Source organism: Leptonychotes weddellii, chromosome 11, assembly GCF_054177405.1.
Source record: "Leptonychotes weddellii isolate Sample4059 chromosome 11, ASM5417740v2, whole genome shotgun sequence".
NCBI classification, from domain to species: Eukaryota; Metazoa; Chordata; class Mammalia; order Carnivora; family Phocidae; genus Leptonychotes; species Leptonychotes weddellii.
Genome location: NC_138379.1, coordinates 9,335,204 through 9,350,388, shown reverse-complemented (window position 1 = coordinate 9,350,388; position 15,185 = coordinate 9,335,204). Strand labels below are relative to the sequence as shown.

General features: G+C 56.2%; 1 protein-coding gene across 1 annotated transcript; it reads left to right on the top strand.

Moving 5' to 3' along the window:
- The first annotated feature begins 1,172 nt into the window (after window positions 1-1,172).
- MS4A10 (membrane spanning 4-domains A10) lies at window positions 1,173-13,674 on the top strand. The gene is made up of 8 exons (XM_081798824.1): window positions 1,173-1,236; window positions 1,706-1,854; window positions 2,294-2,413; window positions 3,531-3,587; window positions 5,077-5,208; window positions 6,302-6,412; window positions 8,495-8,613; window positions 13,560-13,674. Exons 1-7 carry the CDS (start codon window positions 1,173-1,175, stop codon window positions 8,594-8,596), a joined length of 735 nt encoding a protein of 244 aa, XP_081654950.1. The 3' UTR covers window positions 8,597-8,613; window positions 13,560-13,674.
- Window positions 13,675-15,185: the final 1,511 nt, after the last annotated feature.

Sequence of the window (15,185 nt, the reverse complement as noted above, 5' to 3'; positions counted from 1 at the left end):
TCTGTCCTCCCAGGTGTACCAGAGAAGTCTAGCTGCAGCCGGTGGCCACTTGGTTAGGCCTCTGCCTCCAGCTGCATCCATCAGTCCCGCCGGCTATGTCAGAGCGGCCCTGAAATGCTGGGAATTAAGAGGACAGACTTCCAAGCATAGCCGGGCCAGGTCACAGAAAAGAGAGTCATGCATCACCGTGTCTCTGGGCTCAGCTGCTGGAGCCTCCCTCCCTCCCACTAAATCGGGACTGTCGCCACAGGCCAGTGGAGACATTTATCAGAGGGCCCAGCAGCCTGTCAGACCTCACACAGTCCCAAATCCCAGGATCTTTCTGGCTGTGTGACTTTGGTCCAGGCCCTGGACCTCCCTGAGCCTCCACGTTCTCTTCTACAGAATGGAGCCAACTTCCCGGGGATTGAGGGAGGTCAGCCTAGTGCAGAGCCAATACTTACCAGCCGTGAGGCCCCCTGTCTGACCCTTTGGCTCTTGGACCCCGTCCCTTCCTTTCCTCCCTGTTTGGGATTTAACTATCCAGGCCGCCTGTCCCACCCAGACTCCCGAAGCTCTTTCCCCCTGCTACTGTTACCACCACCATGCAGGAAACTGCAAAATGGGGGTGTTCAAACAAGACCTCCTGAATTGGAGTTAAAATTGAAGGGAATGTGGCCCCCCTTTCTTTTTACCAGAAAGAGTAAGAACAAGCCACTCACTTCGCTCATTAACCCCATCCCCATGGAGAACTGTCTCCTACCTCGATTTCCATAAACTGGTTCCCCTTTCCTCCCAACCCCATCCCACCTCAGTTCTCCTGGGAAAGATCAGCTATACTCACTAAGTCACCAGGCAGCCCCCAAGCCCTATGTGCCCCAGCTCAATGTATGACGTAGTGACCACGCCCCTCCGCAAGTGGGGCTTTCAGTCCCCTGCAAAGTTTTCCCTCAGCCTCTTTCTCATGCCTGTTAAAACATCCAGAACATCTCCTTTCATTCACTGAGGCAGCAGTGCCTAGGGGACGTAAGCCCACACACTCTGGAGCCGGTCTGCCAGGCTTGAGTCCCAGCCCAGTCATTTCCTGGCTGTGTGACCTTGGTTAAGTGGCTTAACCTCTCTGGGCCTCATCTGCAAAATGAAAGCAAGCACAGTATTTATCCAGAGGTTTGGGAGGAGTATAACATCAGATAATGCACATAGATGCTTATCCCACTGCCAAGAACGGAGAGAATGCGTGTAAATGTGGACTCATTGGTAAATATGGACTTTCTGGCTCAGTGGTGGCTCATAGTAGGTCCTCCACAGAAGTTTCCCTCCTTCCCCTTCCCCATCAGCCCAAACCCGGGAGGCACCATTATCGGCGGTTTGGGTGTGTTCTGTCTCGCAATGGCTGGGAAGTTTGTCTGACCCTTTTTTCTACCCCAGACGGAACGAGGTCCCTGCAATGCCACAGAGGCCTCGAGTGGCTGATTCTCCCCATGCCCACGAGCCAGGTTATTCTAGGTCAAATCAAGTTCAGGGGTTACTGGACAGGGCAGCCTGTTCCGGAAGGCCCTGGCTCAGAGAACAGAGGCGACAGTCACTGAGTCTCACCCAGGCACAAGCCCCAGAAATGGGATGGGTTCCGACCCAGCCTCTCTGCTTCACCTGCAGCCAAGGTCCTTGGCCTGGGTCCTGACAGCAGAAGCCTATGGAGCAGCCGGAGTGATTCCCAGACCATAAGTGAGGGAGCTCCCACCATGGCAGGCCCACGGCCCCACCCAGCTAGGCCAGACGAGCCTGCCCCCGCAGCTGAGCCTGCCCGGCTTCCCGCCTCTGGCCTGGCACCAGAAGCAGCCCAGGAGGAGACGCAGCCTTCTCAAGGAGCTGGGCGTGAGTGGCCCATTTCCCGGGACCCTGGTGGGGGTAGGCGGGGACCTGGAGGACTGGGGAGCCCTGAGCGGGGAGGCAGATGAGAAAGCCTCCAGTCGCCCTGCTTAACACTCCTGCTAGAATTGAAAGAGCCGGGAGGTGTGGGAGAGGCTGTCTACACCTGCACCAGCACTGGTTTGATGTTGCTCATAGGAAGTCCTCAACAGAAGCCCCTCCCCTTCCCTCCCCCTCCCCCCACACCTACCCCAGGGGGCCCCGGCCCCACCACAGCGGGAGAGAAAATTACTTGATTCCCGTCACCTTTCCGAGGAGCCAGTCCTTCCTTGCAGACCCACCAGGATCCCTTGGAAGGGGCCAGGTGGACCCGGCTCAGCCAGTTGGCGCAGGGCACCAACGCCCAGCCCCCAACGGTGGCTCCCTGTTCCCTCCCGGCCCCCAGGCCTTCCATGTTGTCATTGCTCTACTGTACTTGCTCTTTGGGAGTTGCCTGGTCTCTATGGTCAAGAGTCTTCACCTGGTGGTGCTGAAGTCTTGGTATCCATTCTGGGGGGCTGCCTCTGTGAGTAGGTGCCAAAACATGGGCCGGATGTGGGGGTCAGCAGGCAGGCTTGGGGGACCCTGGCATTTGGGGCCAGATGCGGGTGGGTCAGAATGAGCTACTAGGAGGGAAGCCCCTTTCTCCAGTCCCCCGGCCTCTGCTTCTGTGTCCTCGATGCTTCCCACGAGGCCCCTTCGGGCCTGCATCCCAGGGGGGCACTCCCGGCCTCTCTGCACACTCCTCTAATCCAGCAGGTGCATCCAGCAGGTGGAGGGCAAGCATGAGCCAGGGACGGCTCCATTGTCGTCAGGCTTCTGGGCAGGCTTCCAGGCTGCCTGCCGATCCAGGAACCTGTCCCTGGTGCCTAAGGCTCTCTCAGGCTGGCTCTGCAGGAACACAAGCATGTGAGGCATGGCTCCTGTCCTCTCAAGGCCATCGGCCATGAGGAGAGACCAGAGCACACACTGTTTCCCGAAGGCTCCCCAAGGCATCCTCCCCAACCCTGGGTCCCCCCGCCTCCCCGGAGTCCTGCATACGCACTGAGTCCCAGCTCCCATGGTGCCCTCTCGGGCAGGTGTCCTGACCTCCCCACTGCCACTTCAGTCCACTGTCCCTTCTCCGAGCTTTGAATGCACAGTGATGGGACTGTCTCCACATGCAGTGTCTAGTCATCCTGTGGTCCCCGGGACTGGCACATGCAGCCACTCAGCTAACGGTTGAAGGAATCATTGCAGAAATACACCAGGGACCTCAGATTGAAGAGCTAATATCCTCCAAACTGCAGGATTCGGGAATGGAGAAAGGGTCGGAGTGGAGAAGATAGTGCAGCTGAACCCAGAGGGATGGTTTGGGCCAGCAAAATGGGGGGACGAGGGAGGGGCCGGGAGGGCATCTGAGCGCAGGGCACAGCTGAGTCCCAAGTGTGGGGGTTTGTGCGCACAGGGAAGACCAGCATGGCCAGAGCAGGCCCGCGATGGGCCATGTGGTGGGCAGGGGGAGCTCCTTCGTTGGAGGAGTGGTTCACCACCAGCCAGCCACCGGGGTTTGGGTTTTCTTAGAGAGTAGCCGGAAGAAAGCAAACTTGTGGGTTTCAAGGAACCCTGACCTCTCTTACGACTGTTTCAAATCTGGCCTGCAGTTTCTCATTTCAGGGATCTTGGTGATCATGATAGAGCTGCTTTCAAAGACTTATCTGGTAAGTTGGAGCACTGAGGTCACTCCAAGCCCGGGTTAGCTTTGTGAAGAGCATCTGTGTGTGTGTGGTGGAGATTCAGGAGGCAGTTCTCCAGGATTGGCTGGGAGCAGGCATGAGTCTTCTGGACAGCAGAGGGCATCCAAGCAGAAGGGTCCCCAGGTCCTCAAGGTCTGCCCCTCACCCCCTGCCTTTCCTGGGCCCCAGTTCTGTCCTCATGTCCAACATCAGCAGGTCGGCATGGTCTGCAGGCCCGGGCCCACAGCTGGGTTTCCATGTGCTCTCATCTCTGAGGGACACGACCCTGCACTGTGCTGTCCCCGGCCCAAGCACCTTGCCCACTCCCGGATGCACATTCTCTCCCGGCTTTGATTCACTCCTGATCGTTCTTCAAAACTCGGCAAAAATGCCCCGTCCTCCTGGCGGTCTTTCCTGACCCGCCATGGCTGGCCTCTGCGTCCTCCAAGCTTGTCCCCACAGCTTACCCGTCTCCTTGTCTCTCTCCCATACACTAAGCTGTGTGGCCACCCGGTGTCCGAGCAACTCTCTGGCTCAGGTGGGCTGGAGCAGCCCAGGGTGGCCTGGGTAGGCCCAGAGTAGACACTGACACAAGACTGGCCAGACGGACATTGGCGATGGAAGGACCATCCCTACCCCTCCTACTTCATGGCCTCAGCCCGCCCTCTGCCCCGGAAGGCCTGGCCGCGTCCACATTTGTGCCCCTCTGGCTGGGCGGGGCTGTGACTGTCCCCTGCCTTCTCAGAAGGCATAGAGAACAGGATGGGGTTGTGCCATTTGCCCAGCAGAGGCAGGAGATGCATGGCAAAGACCTGCCCATTCCTCCTGGACTGGGCCCCTTTCAGAACCAGAAGTTTCTCCCTTCCAACACCCAAGCATAGGGAGGCCCTACTGCAGAGAGGTCTGCTCTGGTAAAATAAGTTGGAGGTTCCATATGTTCAGACTCTTTCCCCATTTATACGGGTTTGCTCTTGGTAAGAGGCTCTTGGAATAATGCTTAACCCAAGATGGTGATGAATGGAGGCCGTGGTGGGTGGGGAAGGAGGCAGAGTGTGTGAGGATGGGGCACCTTCAGGACTCCTCCTGCTCTTTCCTGTAGGGAAGGGGATGGGTGAGGGGCCATTTGGGGGTCCAGTCCCTGACCAGGCAACATATTTGATGCCAGGATGATTTAGACCGGCTTTGAGAGAGAGACAGTGGTGGGAGCATCCTTCTTTAGTACAGTCTGTGGATCGGGAGGCAGCCCTTGGGTCCCCCCAGTCCTGTCCCATAGAAGGTGAAAGCTGCTTGCCACCCCCCAACCCGGTGCTCAGCTAGCTCAGGAAGTCATGCTCGAATGAGGAGCCTCAGGCCCAGAGACAGGCAGAGTCTTTCCTGAGGTCACAGAGCAAGCACCTGGCAGGCCTAGACACAGGACCCAGGTGTGGGTCTCTAACTTTTGGACAACGATCGTGACTGTTACTTTTGCTTGTAGAAGACGCTTTGCCTGATAGCACATGCCGTCAGCTTCTTCTGCGTGCTAGCTGGCCTCTTTGTCGTTGCCAAAGATCTCTTTCTGGAGAGTCCCTTTGAGTTCCCGATCTGGACACCGTACCCCAACAGCACAGTGAGTACCCTGGCCCCGAGGGTCCTCTCACTCCCAGGAAGGTGTGGCCCTGGGCTTGGCCAAGAGGAGGTTTCTTTGGAGCCCAGGCACAGGGGCTGGGAACCCCGGGCAATCTGTTCCCACCCTGTCCCTCCTGAGGCACTGGTCAGCGTTAGGGAGCTGGCTGAGGCCTCGAGTCATTGGGTCCAGTCCCACTTTTATAGATAGGGAAACTGAGGACCAGAGAGGAAGAAGGGCCTGTTTGAGGCTGAGCAGCAAGTCGGCAGCAAATTCAGGACCACGATCTAGAACTGCCAACTCCCTGGTCAAGGCTCTTTAAATATCGTAGCCCCAGTGACCCCATTATGGGTGAGCCTCACAGCAGCCTTGCAGATTGGGCCGAGTCTACTTTGTTACCCCCATTTTAAAGGAGTGAACACTGAGGTCCAGAGAGGCTACATTAGTAGACCAAGGCCACACAGCAAGTCAAGGGGGCAGTGAAGACTCAAAGCTGGGCCTACAACTCCGAGCCCAGTGCCTTTTCAGCACAACCCAGCGCCCCTGGGGCGGGCCGGACACTCTGCGTGGTGGCCGCAGGCCTCTGGGCCAGGTTCCTGACCATGGTGGTTGGCTCTTCCTTATCGGCCTCCACCATGCACACACACGTGTGGGCACACAGGCAGGCCTACTCACACACACGCACATGCACGCACGCACACATGCTCCCTTACAAGTGCCCATGCTGTGTGAGATGTCCCCACCGCATGGTGGCCCTAAGCCCAGCTCCTCCCCAGCTATAAAAGATGCTCCTTCTCTGAGCCTCAGTGTCCCTATCTAAGTGGGGCTGGCTGAGACGACACTTAAGGCCACCTGCAGTTCCACCAGAGACCCACGAGATTCTCCAGCCCTCCAACGTTAGGCACATACTCACTGAGGACCCAGGGGTGCCAGGCGGGGGGGTGTAGAGCAGCGACCGAGAAGGGCCCAGTCCCAGCCCCACAGAGTCCCACCCTGCCCTCCACAGGGCACACCAGCAGCTGAAGCCCCCACTGCCCCCTGGGTGTAGATACCCAGCGAGGCCTCGCCCTGTCTCCCTCTCCCCCACACGCTCCAGATCCACATCCAGAGGCTGGAGCTGGCCCTGCTCTGCTTCACGGTCCTGGAGTTCTTCCTGCTGAGCTCCACGATGGTCACAGTGTGCCTGGATGACTGCTCGTCCGCAGAGGTGAGGCCTCCTGCGATGAGAGGTGGGTGGGGACACGAGGCTCGGGAAGGGGAGGCGGCAGGCAGGGGCAGGTGAGGAGCGAGTCCCTCACTCTTTTGTCGTGTGGCTGAGCATTTACTCAGCGGAGCCACACACAGAGCGGGTCCAGTAGGGGTGACAAGGGCCAGGGGCGGGAAGGCTGATTCAAGGTGGAAATTGCAGGACCACCCAAGAGAAAACGCCCCAGGAGCTCAGAACAGCCCCTGCTCTCCGGCCCTGAGGCCCCGGGAGCTCTCCCAGGGAGATGGGTGGATGCCCCAGGCAGGATTCGTACTTGCAGGCAGGATGGGAGAAGGGACCTCCAGCAGAGGCAAGGTCATAGACAATGGCTTGGGGATGGGACAGGGAAGGCCAGGAGAGCTATGGCTTTTGTGGGGTTTGGCTGTGGAGGGAGCAAGCAAGGGGGGTCATATGGGACTGAGCATTTCAGGCTTATGGGGCACTCCTGCTATTGAAGCACTTTAGAAAAATATAACTTGAAAAAAAAAAAAAACCAACAACCACCCCCCCATATCTTGATTTAGCTTAATTTTCTCAATAGCCCTTCAAGGTGGGTACCTACTTCCCCATCCTACAGATAAGTAAACTGAGGCTTAGAGAGGTCCTGTCCCTTCCCAAGGCCAGTCAGCCCGTAAGGAAATCCAGGACTCGGTCCGAGGTGTGTCTAACCCACAGCCAGGCCGGTCCGCCCGTGGGGTTGGCAGAACGGCAGGCTGGGGCCAGATGTGTTTTGGAATAGACTGGCCTCTCCCCACACCAGTGACCCTGACCAGACGCGATTTTCGAGGCTCGCTTCTGTAAAGGAGGAAAGTTCCTATTAGAATCTGAACTTGAGAACAGATGAAAACACGGGCTCCAAATTACCCGTGATCCTGCGAGTTCGACTCTCCTTTTGTTTTCAAGTGGGTGCCGTCCGTCCACAGCGATTACACGGCACAAATAGGAGTGGTGGTCCCGAGCTGGTCGTCCTAGTCAGGGCCCGGCTGTCTGGCAGGAAATCTCGGGAAGACGTCAGAGAGCTGGGAGAGGCCTTGAGTCCCTGAGGCCAGCCCCGCAGCTCAGGATGGGGAGACCGAGGCCCCCTACCTGCTGCAGGAATTAACGAGACCGGCTCCCACTTACTGGCATCTGCTGCGCTGAATGCTGCGGGCGTCCCGTTGCCCTGGCAACAAATTATCGCCAATCTGACAGCTTAAAAAGACACAGCCGTGGGGTCTCAGGGTTCTGGACGCCGGCAGTGTGAGTGGGTCTTGCGCAGCTACCATCGTCGAGCCTTGCCGGCAGGACTGCTCTCCCACCAGAGGCTGTACGGGAGGGTCCGTGGGCCCACCCAGAGAATCCAAGAAAATCGCCCATCTCAACCTTCACCTGATTAGCAGCCTTTGCCCTGTGGCCTGACATATGCTGGGTGGGGGACGAGGACACAGACGTCCCCAGAGGCCATACCGCCCTGGTTCAGACCGCCTGGCACCTCCCAGCCACTCTGGGATGCAGGGAGGCAGGTTCTGCTTTCCCATTTTTGGAGGAAAAATGAGGCTCAGCAGGGTGACGTGACACCCCGCAGTCACATGAGCAGGGAGGGGCCAAGCCACGCCTCCCCCAAAGGCCTCTGTGTCCCCCTCTGTCTGAGAAAACAGGGCCAGGGACGGGCTTTGCCGCAGCCTCGTCACAAACCAGGGATGAGGACAGGACAGCAGTCCCTGGGGACACTGGGAGCGCACCCCTAGAGTGTGCCCCTGGCCCAGCCCCGACAGGGAAGCCGACGGGGGGAGTGACCTGCCCAAGGTCCCCTGCACACTGGTAGCAGGCCCAGAATGAGGGTCAGTCCGCTGTCTCCCAGCGGGCCTCTCCCCACTCCCTCCTCAGGGACAGGGAGGGAGAGAGAGGCCGAGAGCGGCCTTCTGAAAGCCCCTCCCCGAGCCTCGGGGTCCCCATCGCCATGGGAACCTTGACACGTCCACAAGGGAGCCAGTGAGCAGTGCTTTGTAAATGGCCACTCACCGCATGAATGTGAGCAGAGGGACGGTGGCTCCTTTTTTGCAGAAAGACGACTTGTCCCTTGTTCCTGACACACCGGTGGAGCTCAGGCGGCGGCCGATGAGTCCTCCACCATCCTATGAGGATGTGACTTTAGGTGGCATATAGGACGAGCAAAAGCAGAGGTACGGAGGCCCTGGGCTCCCCAAACCATCGGAGTTCACCCCCCGGTCCCTTCTTCCCGCACAGACATGGACCAGTTCCGAGAGGGCGGCTGCAATAAAGGGGCAAATGGTGCCATTGCTAGAACGGTCTGCCCTGAGCTGGTGGCCAAGGTGGGGACGGTCCCCATCCCCTCAGGCACAGGACGGACCCCTCTGGGCCCCCAGCCCCTCCATGACACTCCAGCACCTGAGTGGCTGGCCGGAGCTGCGTCAGCTGGGCCAGAGCACGGCCAGTCCTACCCACGCAGGAGCAGACCGTGGCCCCCACTCCACGCCCTCTTCCCTCCAGGTCTGCTTTCTCCAGTACTGTTGGGACACATGGGGAGCGTGTCCCTGTGGGGCTGTGGGGTGAGTCAGGGTGCAGTCTGTGTCCAAATCCCTGGATTCGGGTCGGGGGATGGCAGGGGTGTTGAGTCAGATGGAAACTGGGACCAGTTCTTCCCAGCAAACTGTGAATGCATCTCCCGGCCTTCCTGGGCCTCAGTGTCTCCATCTGTACCATGAGGGAGTGGGTGGATGAGGCCATCGCCCCCCCCCCCACCCCCACTGGAAAGCTCTGAGATAGGAGTCAAGTTCAGGATTTCCATTGTGAACCTGCAGGCTCGGGGTCCACACCAGCTCTCGCCGAGTAAGTCAAGTGAGGGAGAGCCGCCTTTCTCCGTTCCCGAACGTAGTGGTCCCAGGACAGTCTGGGGTTTCCGTTATTTGTGGACTGGGCTTCATTCCTCCTGTGTTTCCATAAATGGGTTTTTTTTTTCACGATGTATCATTTGGGAGGGGTACTTTGTATCTGCAATAAACGGGAAGCCAATAACTCTCTGTAAAAGGAAGCTAAACACAAAAATAATGTAAACACGGTGAAAACAAAACTAACTTGCCACCCACTGCTGTGATGTCAGCTACAGCTTCTCCATCTCTCAGTCATCTGCTCCAGACACCCTGGCTTCCTTGAGGTTCTACAGATGCTGCAAGCACACCCCTGCCGCTGAGCCATCCCCTTGCCCTTCCTCTGCCCGGACTCTCTTCCCACTCACTCTGTGAATCTTTATTGGGCTACTGACTCTGGGCCAAGGCTGGCCCCATCCGTCTGTGATGTAGGTTCATTTACTATCCCCCTTTCACGCAGGCTCAGAGAAGTTAAGCAAGCTGCCCCAAGGCACACAGCTGGTAAGGAACCAGGATTTGGACCTGAGCATTCTCACTCCAAACTGAAATGCTGCCTCCTGACAGCACCCGAAATGGTTATAGGATGGGCCCTGCTCTGCCGGAGCTGTGCACTCACCGCTCAGATGAGACTAGTCCATCCGAGGGGACCACACGGTGCTCATGGCAGAGTCAGCCCTCAGAGCTCATGGGCACCCCGTCCTCCCAGACAGGCTGTTTGCTGCGTGGTAGCCCAGGTTCATGGTTGTACGGACTAGCAGCCTTCGACAAACCCTATGTGTAGAGATGCCCTCCCGATCAAGGGCACTCTGAATATTCCCAGGGTTCAAGGTTGTCTGAAATCCCCTATTGTCACCTCCCTTGTTGCCAGTCCTGGCTGTCACCTCTGGTTTCAGTCACTGGCTTGTCCATAGCCTCTTTTCTCCACTTCTGGTCTGCTGGTTCTGCAGGCTGCAAAGTAGAAGCCGCTGGGTTCGGGGGGAGCCTCAGGGAGCCATGCAAATGTTTGGGACCAATGGTTAGGACCAATGTTTAGGACAAGGGACATGAAGAAAAGAACTTCAGCTTGGCTGTCTAGAGACCCGGGTGCAAATTCCAGCTTGGTCATCACTTACTCGGTGACCTTGACTCAGCCCCATGCCTCACTGGGTCTGTTTCCTCATCTGTAAAATAGGACACTGTATGAGGATGGTGATGTGCTTGGATAATCAATCAAACAATGAAAAGGATAGTACAGTGATTAAATAAGTGTCAGGTTTGTACACTTGCTTCCTCTTTCTCCATCCGTACCCCTCGTGTGCACGCACATACACACACGTACATCCGTATATTCGCTTTTTTTGTAGAACCATTTGAAAGTAAGTTACAGATACCATGACCCTTCATCCCCATATTCTTCCACCTGCATTTTTTTCCAAGAATATGGTCATTCTACATAATCACAAAAGTGTTATCGCACTAAGAAAATTAAAAATAATTCCATAATTCTAATATGCTGTCCATATTCAAATTTTTCCCATGGGACCAAAAATGTCCTTTACTGTACTTTAGGTTTAATCTGGATCCAATCAAGTTTCATGCATTTTATTTGATTGTCACATCTCTTTGTTTTCTTTTAATCTAGAACAATGCTCCCACCTCTTCCTCATGAAAAGAACAGTTTTCTGTGAAATGTCTGCTTGTTTCCTCCCACTGCCCTTCACTTGCCCCCCATCTTCCTCTTTCCTCTCACCTGGCAGTGACCCTGAGGCTTTGTTCGACACAGGGTGAAGGCTGGGGAGAACTCCCCGGCAGTCATGCTCGAGCCTTCTCACTGCGTCACGTCTCAGACCCCAGGGCCCGCTTGTCCCTCAGTTAGTAATCCCGGGCATGGGGGTCACTGTCACGGCTCACCACCACTTCTGTCAGTCTTTATACCGGCCTTTTCCTACAGTTGTTGTTTTTTAAAAAAAAAAAACAAAAACAAAAACAAAACGGGTGCCTGGGTGGCTCAGTCGGTTAAGCGTCCAATTCTCGATTTTGGCTCAGGTCATGATCTCAGGGTCGTGGGATTGAGCCCCGCATCGGGCTCCGTGCTCAGCTCAGAGTCCGCTTGTCCTTCTCCCTCTGCTCCTCCCCCTGCTCGCTCGCTCTCTCTCTCAAATAAACAATAAGATCTTTTAAAAAAGAAAAGAAAACAGGGGCACCTGGGTGGCTCAGTCGTTAAGCATCTGCCTTTGGTTCAGGTCATGATCCCAGGGTCCTGGGGTCGAGCCCCGCATTGGGCTCCTTGCTCAGCAGGAAGCCTGCTTCTCTCTCTTCCACTCCCCCTGCTGGTGTTCCTGCTCTCGTTATCTCTCTCTCTGTCGAATAAATAAATAAAATCTTAAAAAAAAAAAAAAGAACAGTTCACATCACTTATTAAATAGGAAAATGTTGAAATTAGTCTTTCTGTAATCGCTGAAGGTGTAGTATATAAATCTCAAATATAGTAAATACTAACTTGATGCACAAATGAAGAGTAACTGGAAACCTTGCCGGAGTCATACGGTCACCAAGCCCGTAAAGGGATTCATGAGCTTAGGGGCTGGGGGACACTGGCCTCCATGACCCTTGGGGTCCCAGTGAGCTCCAGCACGCTGGGTTTCTGCGACAATGAGGCAACTGGAGGAAGGGGTCACGGCCCACAGCTGGCCTCAAGATGCTGCTGCTTAGTAGGGTTGCGTGGGTGGCCTTGGGGCAAATAAACCAGAGTGCTCAGTCCCCTGGGTCCCCATAGATAGTGAGGCCTTTCCGTCCCCAGTGAAGACACCACCGACTACCGCCAAGCCTGGGGAGGGTCCAGCCTTGTGAGCAGTGGGCTCCAGAGAAATGAGCACACCCAGAGCCAGGGGTTCTGGTCGGTGGGGGGGAGTGGGGGGGGTTGCGGAGAGAGATGCACAGGGGATGGGAAGATCATTGGACTAAGAACGCCCTGTACCTCTGACTCATTGTGGAAACGAGCCTCCATTTCCCATCTGTAGAACGGGAATGGTCATTCCTCCCTCACAGAGTGGTTGTGAGGGTCAGAGAAGACTGCGGTTGTGAAAGTATCGACTCCATGCTCCCGGAAGCGTAGATGTGGGGAGGAAGCAGTGTAGGATGTGAGAACATGGCAATAAATTATATCAGTGCATGTGGGGGCGGGGGGAGGTAACTCCTCTTCAATCTCCATCAATCTCTTGGATTTCTTTAGGAAGAAAGTCTCCATTTGGGACTGTCGTATGTTTAACACCTTTCTAACGCGAGCTGATGTCTCTCCACCGAGACATAGCGGACCTCGTTCAGCGGGCATGGCATCAGGCCAGAACTTGACCATGCTGTTCCTTGTCCTGGGTCGGCTGTCTTCTACTTACAGCAAGTGACACTGGCCTCCCAATTACAGTCATGACACAGTGCACGCTTAGAAGACACGTGTGTGAGTTAAAACAAAGGAATGATGGGCCTGGGCTTTTTTGCAAGCGGAGATTAAAATGCTCCAAGATCATAGTGATCATTGCACAACTCTGTGCATATGCTAAAAATCACTGAATTGAAAAAAAGGAAATTTTTTAAAAAGAAGGTCCATTTAAAGAAACCCATTAAATAAATAATGGCATAAAACACAGATAAATATATACAAATTGTGAAGGTAGAGCTTGTACGATTGAAGTCTGGGAAGACAGACAAGTGGACCCGCTCACCCCACCCCGCTGACAAGAAAGAAGCAGGTCTGCCCTCTGTGGTTGAGCTGAAAGTTCACTTGGGCCCTGGAACCTGGGATTCTACCTCCGGGTCTCATAGAACTTTCGTACCAGAAGAATCATTATGGATGATCTCACTAAGCCCTCATGTGACAGATGGAGAAACTGAGGCCCAGGTGTATGAAAGGTTATCCAGCAGGGCTTAGACCGAGGTGAGGCTGGAGCCCAGGTCTGGCGCCATTGCCCACTGCCCATGACATGCTCCCCTTCCTTCCCTGGGAGCCTGGGGGATGAAGCCAGCAGCTGTCTGCACCCAACTGAGCGCCCCCGCCCCCTGCAAATTCCCCCGACCTACAGTGTCCTCCGCGCTACGGGACAATCCTGCAAACTCTAACCCCATCCCTACCCAGGGAGCATCAAGAGAAACCTCAAAGCCACTCCCTTCCTCCCTCCCACACCCCCCCAGGGACTCCCTGTGCTCAAGGCAGCTCATGAAGGCACGAGAGCATTGTGCTCATCCTTCCCTCCCTCCTTCCTTTGCAGGTGAAGATGGATCCACACTGTGCTGTGTCTGAAGGCAGACCACCACGAGCAGCCAGAACACAGCCCCCAACCTCTCTGATGCTGGGCTCCAGTGGGGTCCCACCAATAAATGTGTAACTGGTGGAAGTGCTGTGAGGACTGATGGGGACCTGATCGGGAATACGGGGGGAGGCAGAGAAGGAGTCAGTCCTCTCCTCTGGAGGTGGTCTTAGTGGAGGCCTGAAGGTTGCCCAGCGCTGACCCGGGGAAGGGCTAGGGTCAGCTGACCAGAGCTCTCCCCAGGCCACAGCCTTTAGCCACCTGCTCAGCTCTCCCCCGCTCCCTCCTGTAGCCACCACTTCCTCCCTGCCTCCCCACTGCCTTCCCAGCACACCTGCTGCGTCGCATGCATTCTGTAGCAAATGACCTACTGTGTGCCAGGCCCCTGCCGGAGCTGGACTTGTTCCTGTCAGCTCTCAGCCAGAGAGTCAGAACCAGCGGGAGACACACGGGAGACTGACTGCAAGGAACTGGCTCCCGCGTTTGGGGGGCTGGGCCGGCAGGCACACAGTGGGTAGGCCGTGCTGGGGCTCCCAGGCGCCGTCCGCAGCTGCCCTCCACGGCTGGAGCTTCTTCCCCGTGAGGGAAGCTTCACTTCTGTGCTTTAAGCCTTGCACTGACTGAATCGGGCCCATCCGGACCGTCCAGGAATATCTCCCTTACTTACAGTCCCTCGATTACATTGCAATCACATCAGCAAAACACCTCCCAGCAACATCTAGATTGGTGTCTGAATAACTGGGAACTTGAAACAGAGGTGGAAAGGCCCTCCTGCGGGGTGGCTCTGGGCAGTGAAAGTAAACACAGGACCACACAGTGACCTCAGGACCGGCAGGGTGGGTGTCCTGGGAACAGGGGGGCGGGGCAGTTAGGGAGCTGCAGGAGGACAGGCTGTCTGTCTGTCTGCGCTGGGCCTCAGAGGGAGGAAGGGTGCTCCTGGTGGCAGGAACAGCCCGGGTGAAGGCATGTGACAAGGGAAACAGGAAGCAGTTATGAAATTACTAATGGAATTTCCAAATATAGGAAACCCTCCCCAACACACACACACAGGAGTCAGCATCCACAGTCAGCAGGTAAGATAAAAATCATTGCTACGGACTGAATGTCCATGCTCCCCACCCCACCACGCACCCCCAGATTCCTATGTTGAAACCCTGATCCTCAGTGTGGGGGTGTTAGGAGGTGGGGTCTTTGGAAGGAAATGAGGCCCCAAGGGTAGTGGGGTCTTCGCGACTGGGACGGGTGTCCTTGGAAGAGGCAGGGGAGAGCTTGCTCCCGGCCACGTGAAGATTCGATGAGAAGCAGACGCTAGCAGGCCAGGAAGGGGGCCCTCCCCAGAACCCGACCACGCCGGCACCCTGCCCTCGGACTGCCAGCCTCCGGAGCCGTGAGAGATAAATATTTGCTGTGGGAGCCACCCGGCCTGAGCAGACTAAGACAGTCTTAGTCACGGGGTCAAAAAGTTCAAAAATACAAGACAGGCCAACTGAGGGGGCAGCATGTTCCATCCCATGGAGGCTCACTCCAGGGCATCTGCTCACGGAGGCCACTATTGCCAAGGTTGGGAAACCGTGCTAGAATGAAGCC

Excerpts from the sequence above, each read along its gene's own strand:
- MS4A10 (XM_081798824.1), top strand. The coding sequence starts at position 1,173 with ATGCACATAGATGCTTATCCCACTGCCAAGAACGGAGAGAATGCGTGT. Across the intron at positions 1,855-2,293 it reads GCCTTCTCAAGGAGCTGGGC|GCCTTCCATGTTGTCATTGC; the intron begins GTGAGTGGCCCA and ends CCCGGCCCCCAG. Across the intron at positions 6,413-8,494 it reads ATGACTGCTCGTCCGCAGAG|AAAGACGACTTGTCCCTTGT; the intron begins GTGAGGCCTCCT and ends CCTTTTTTGCAG.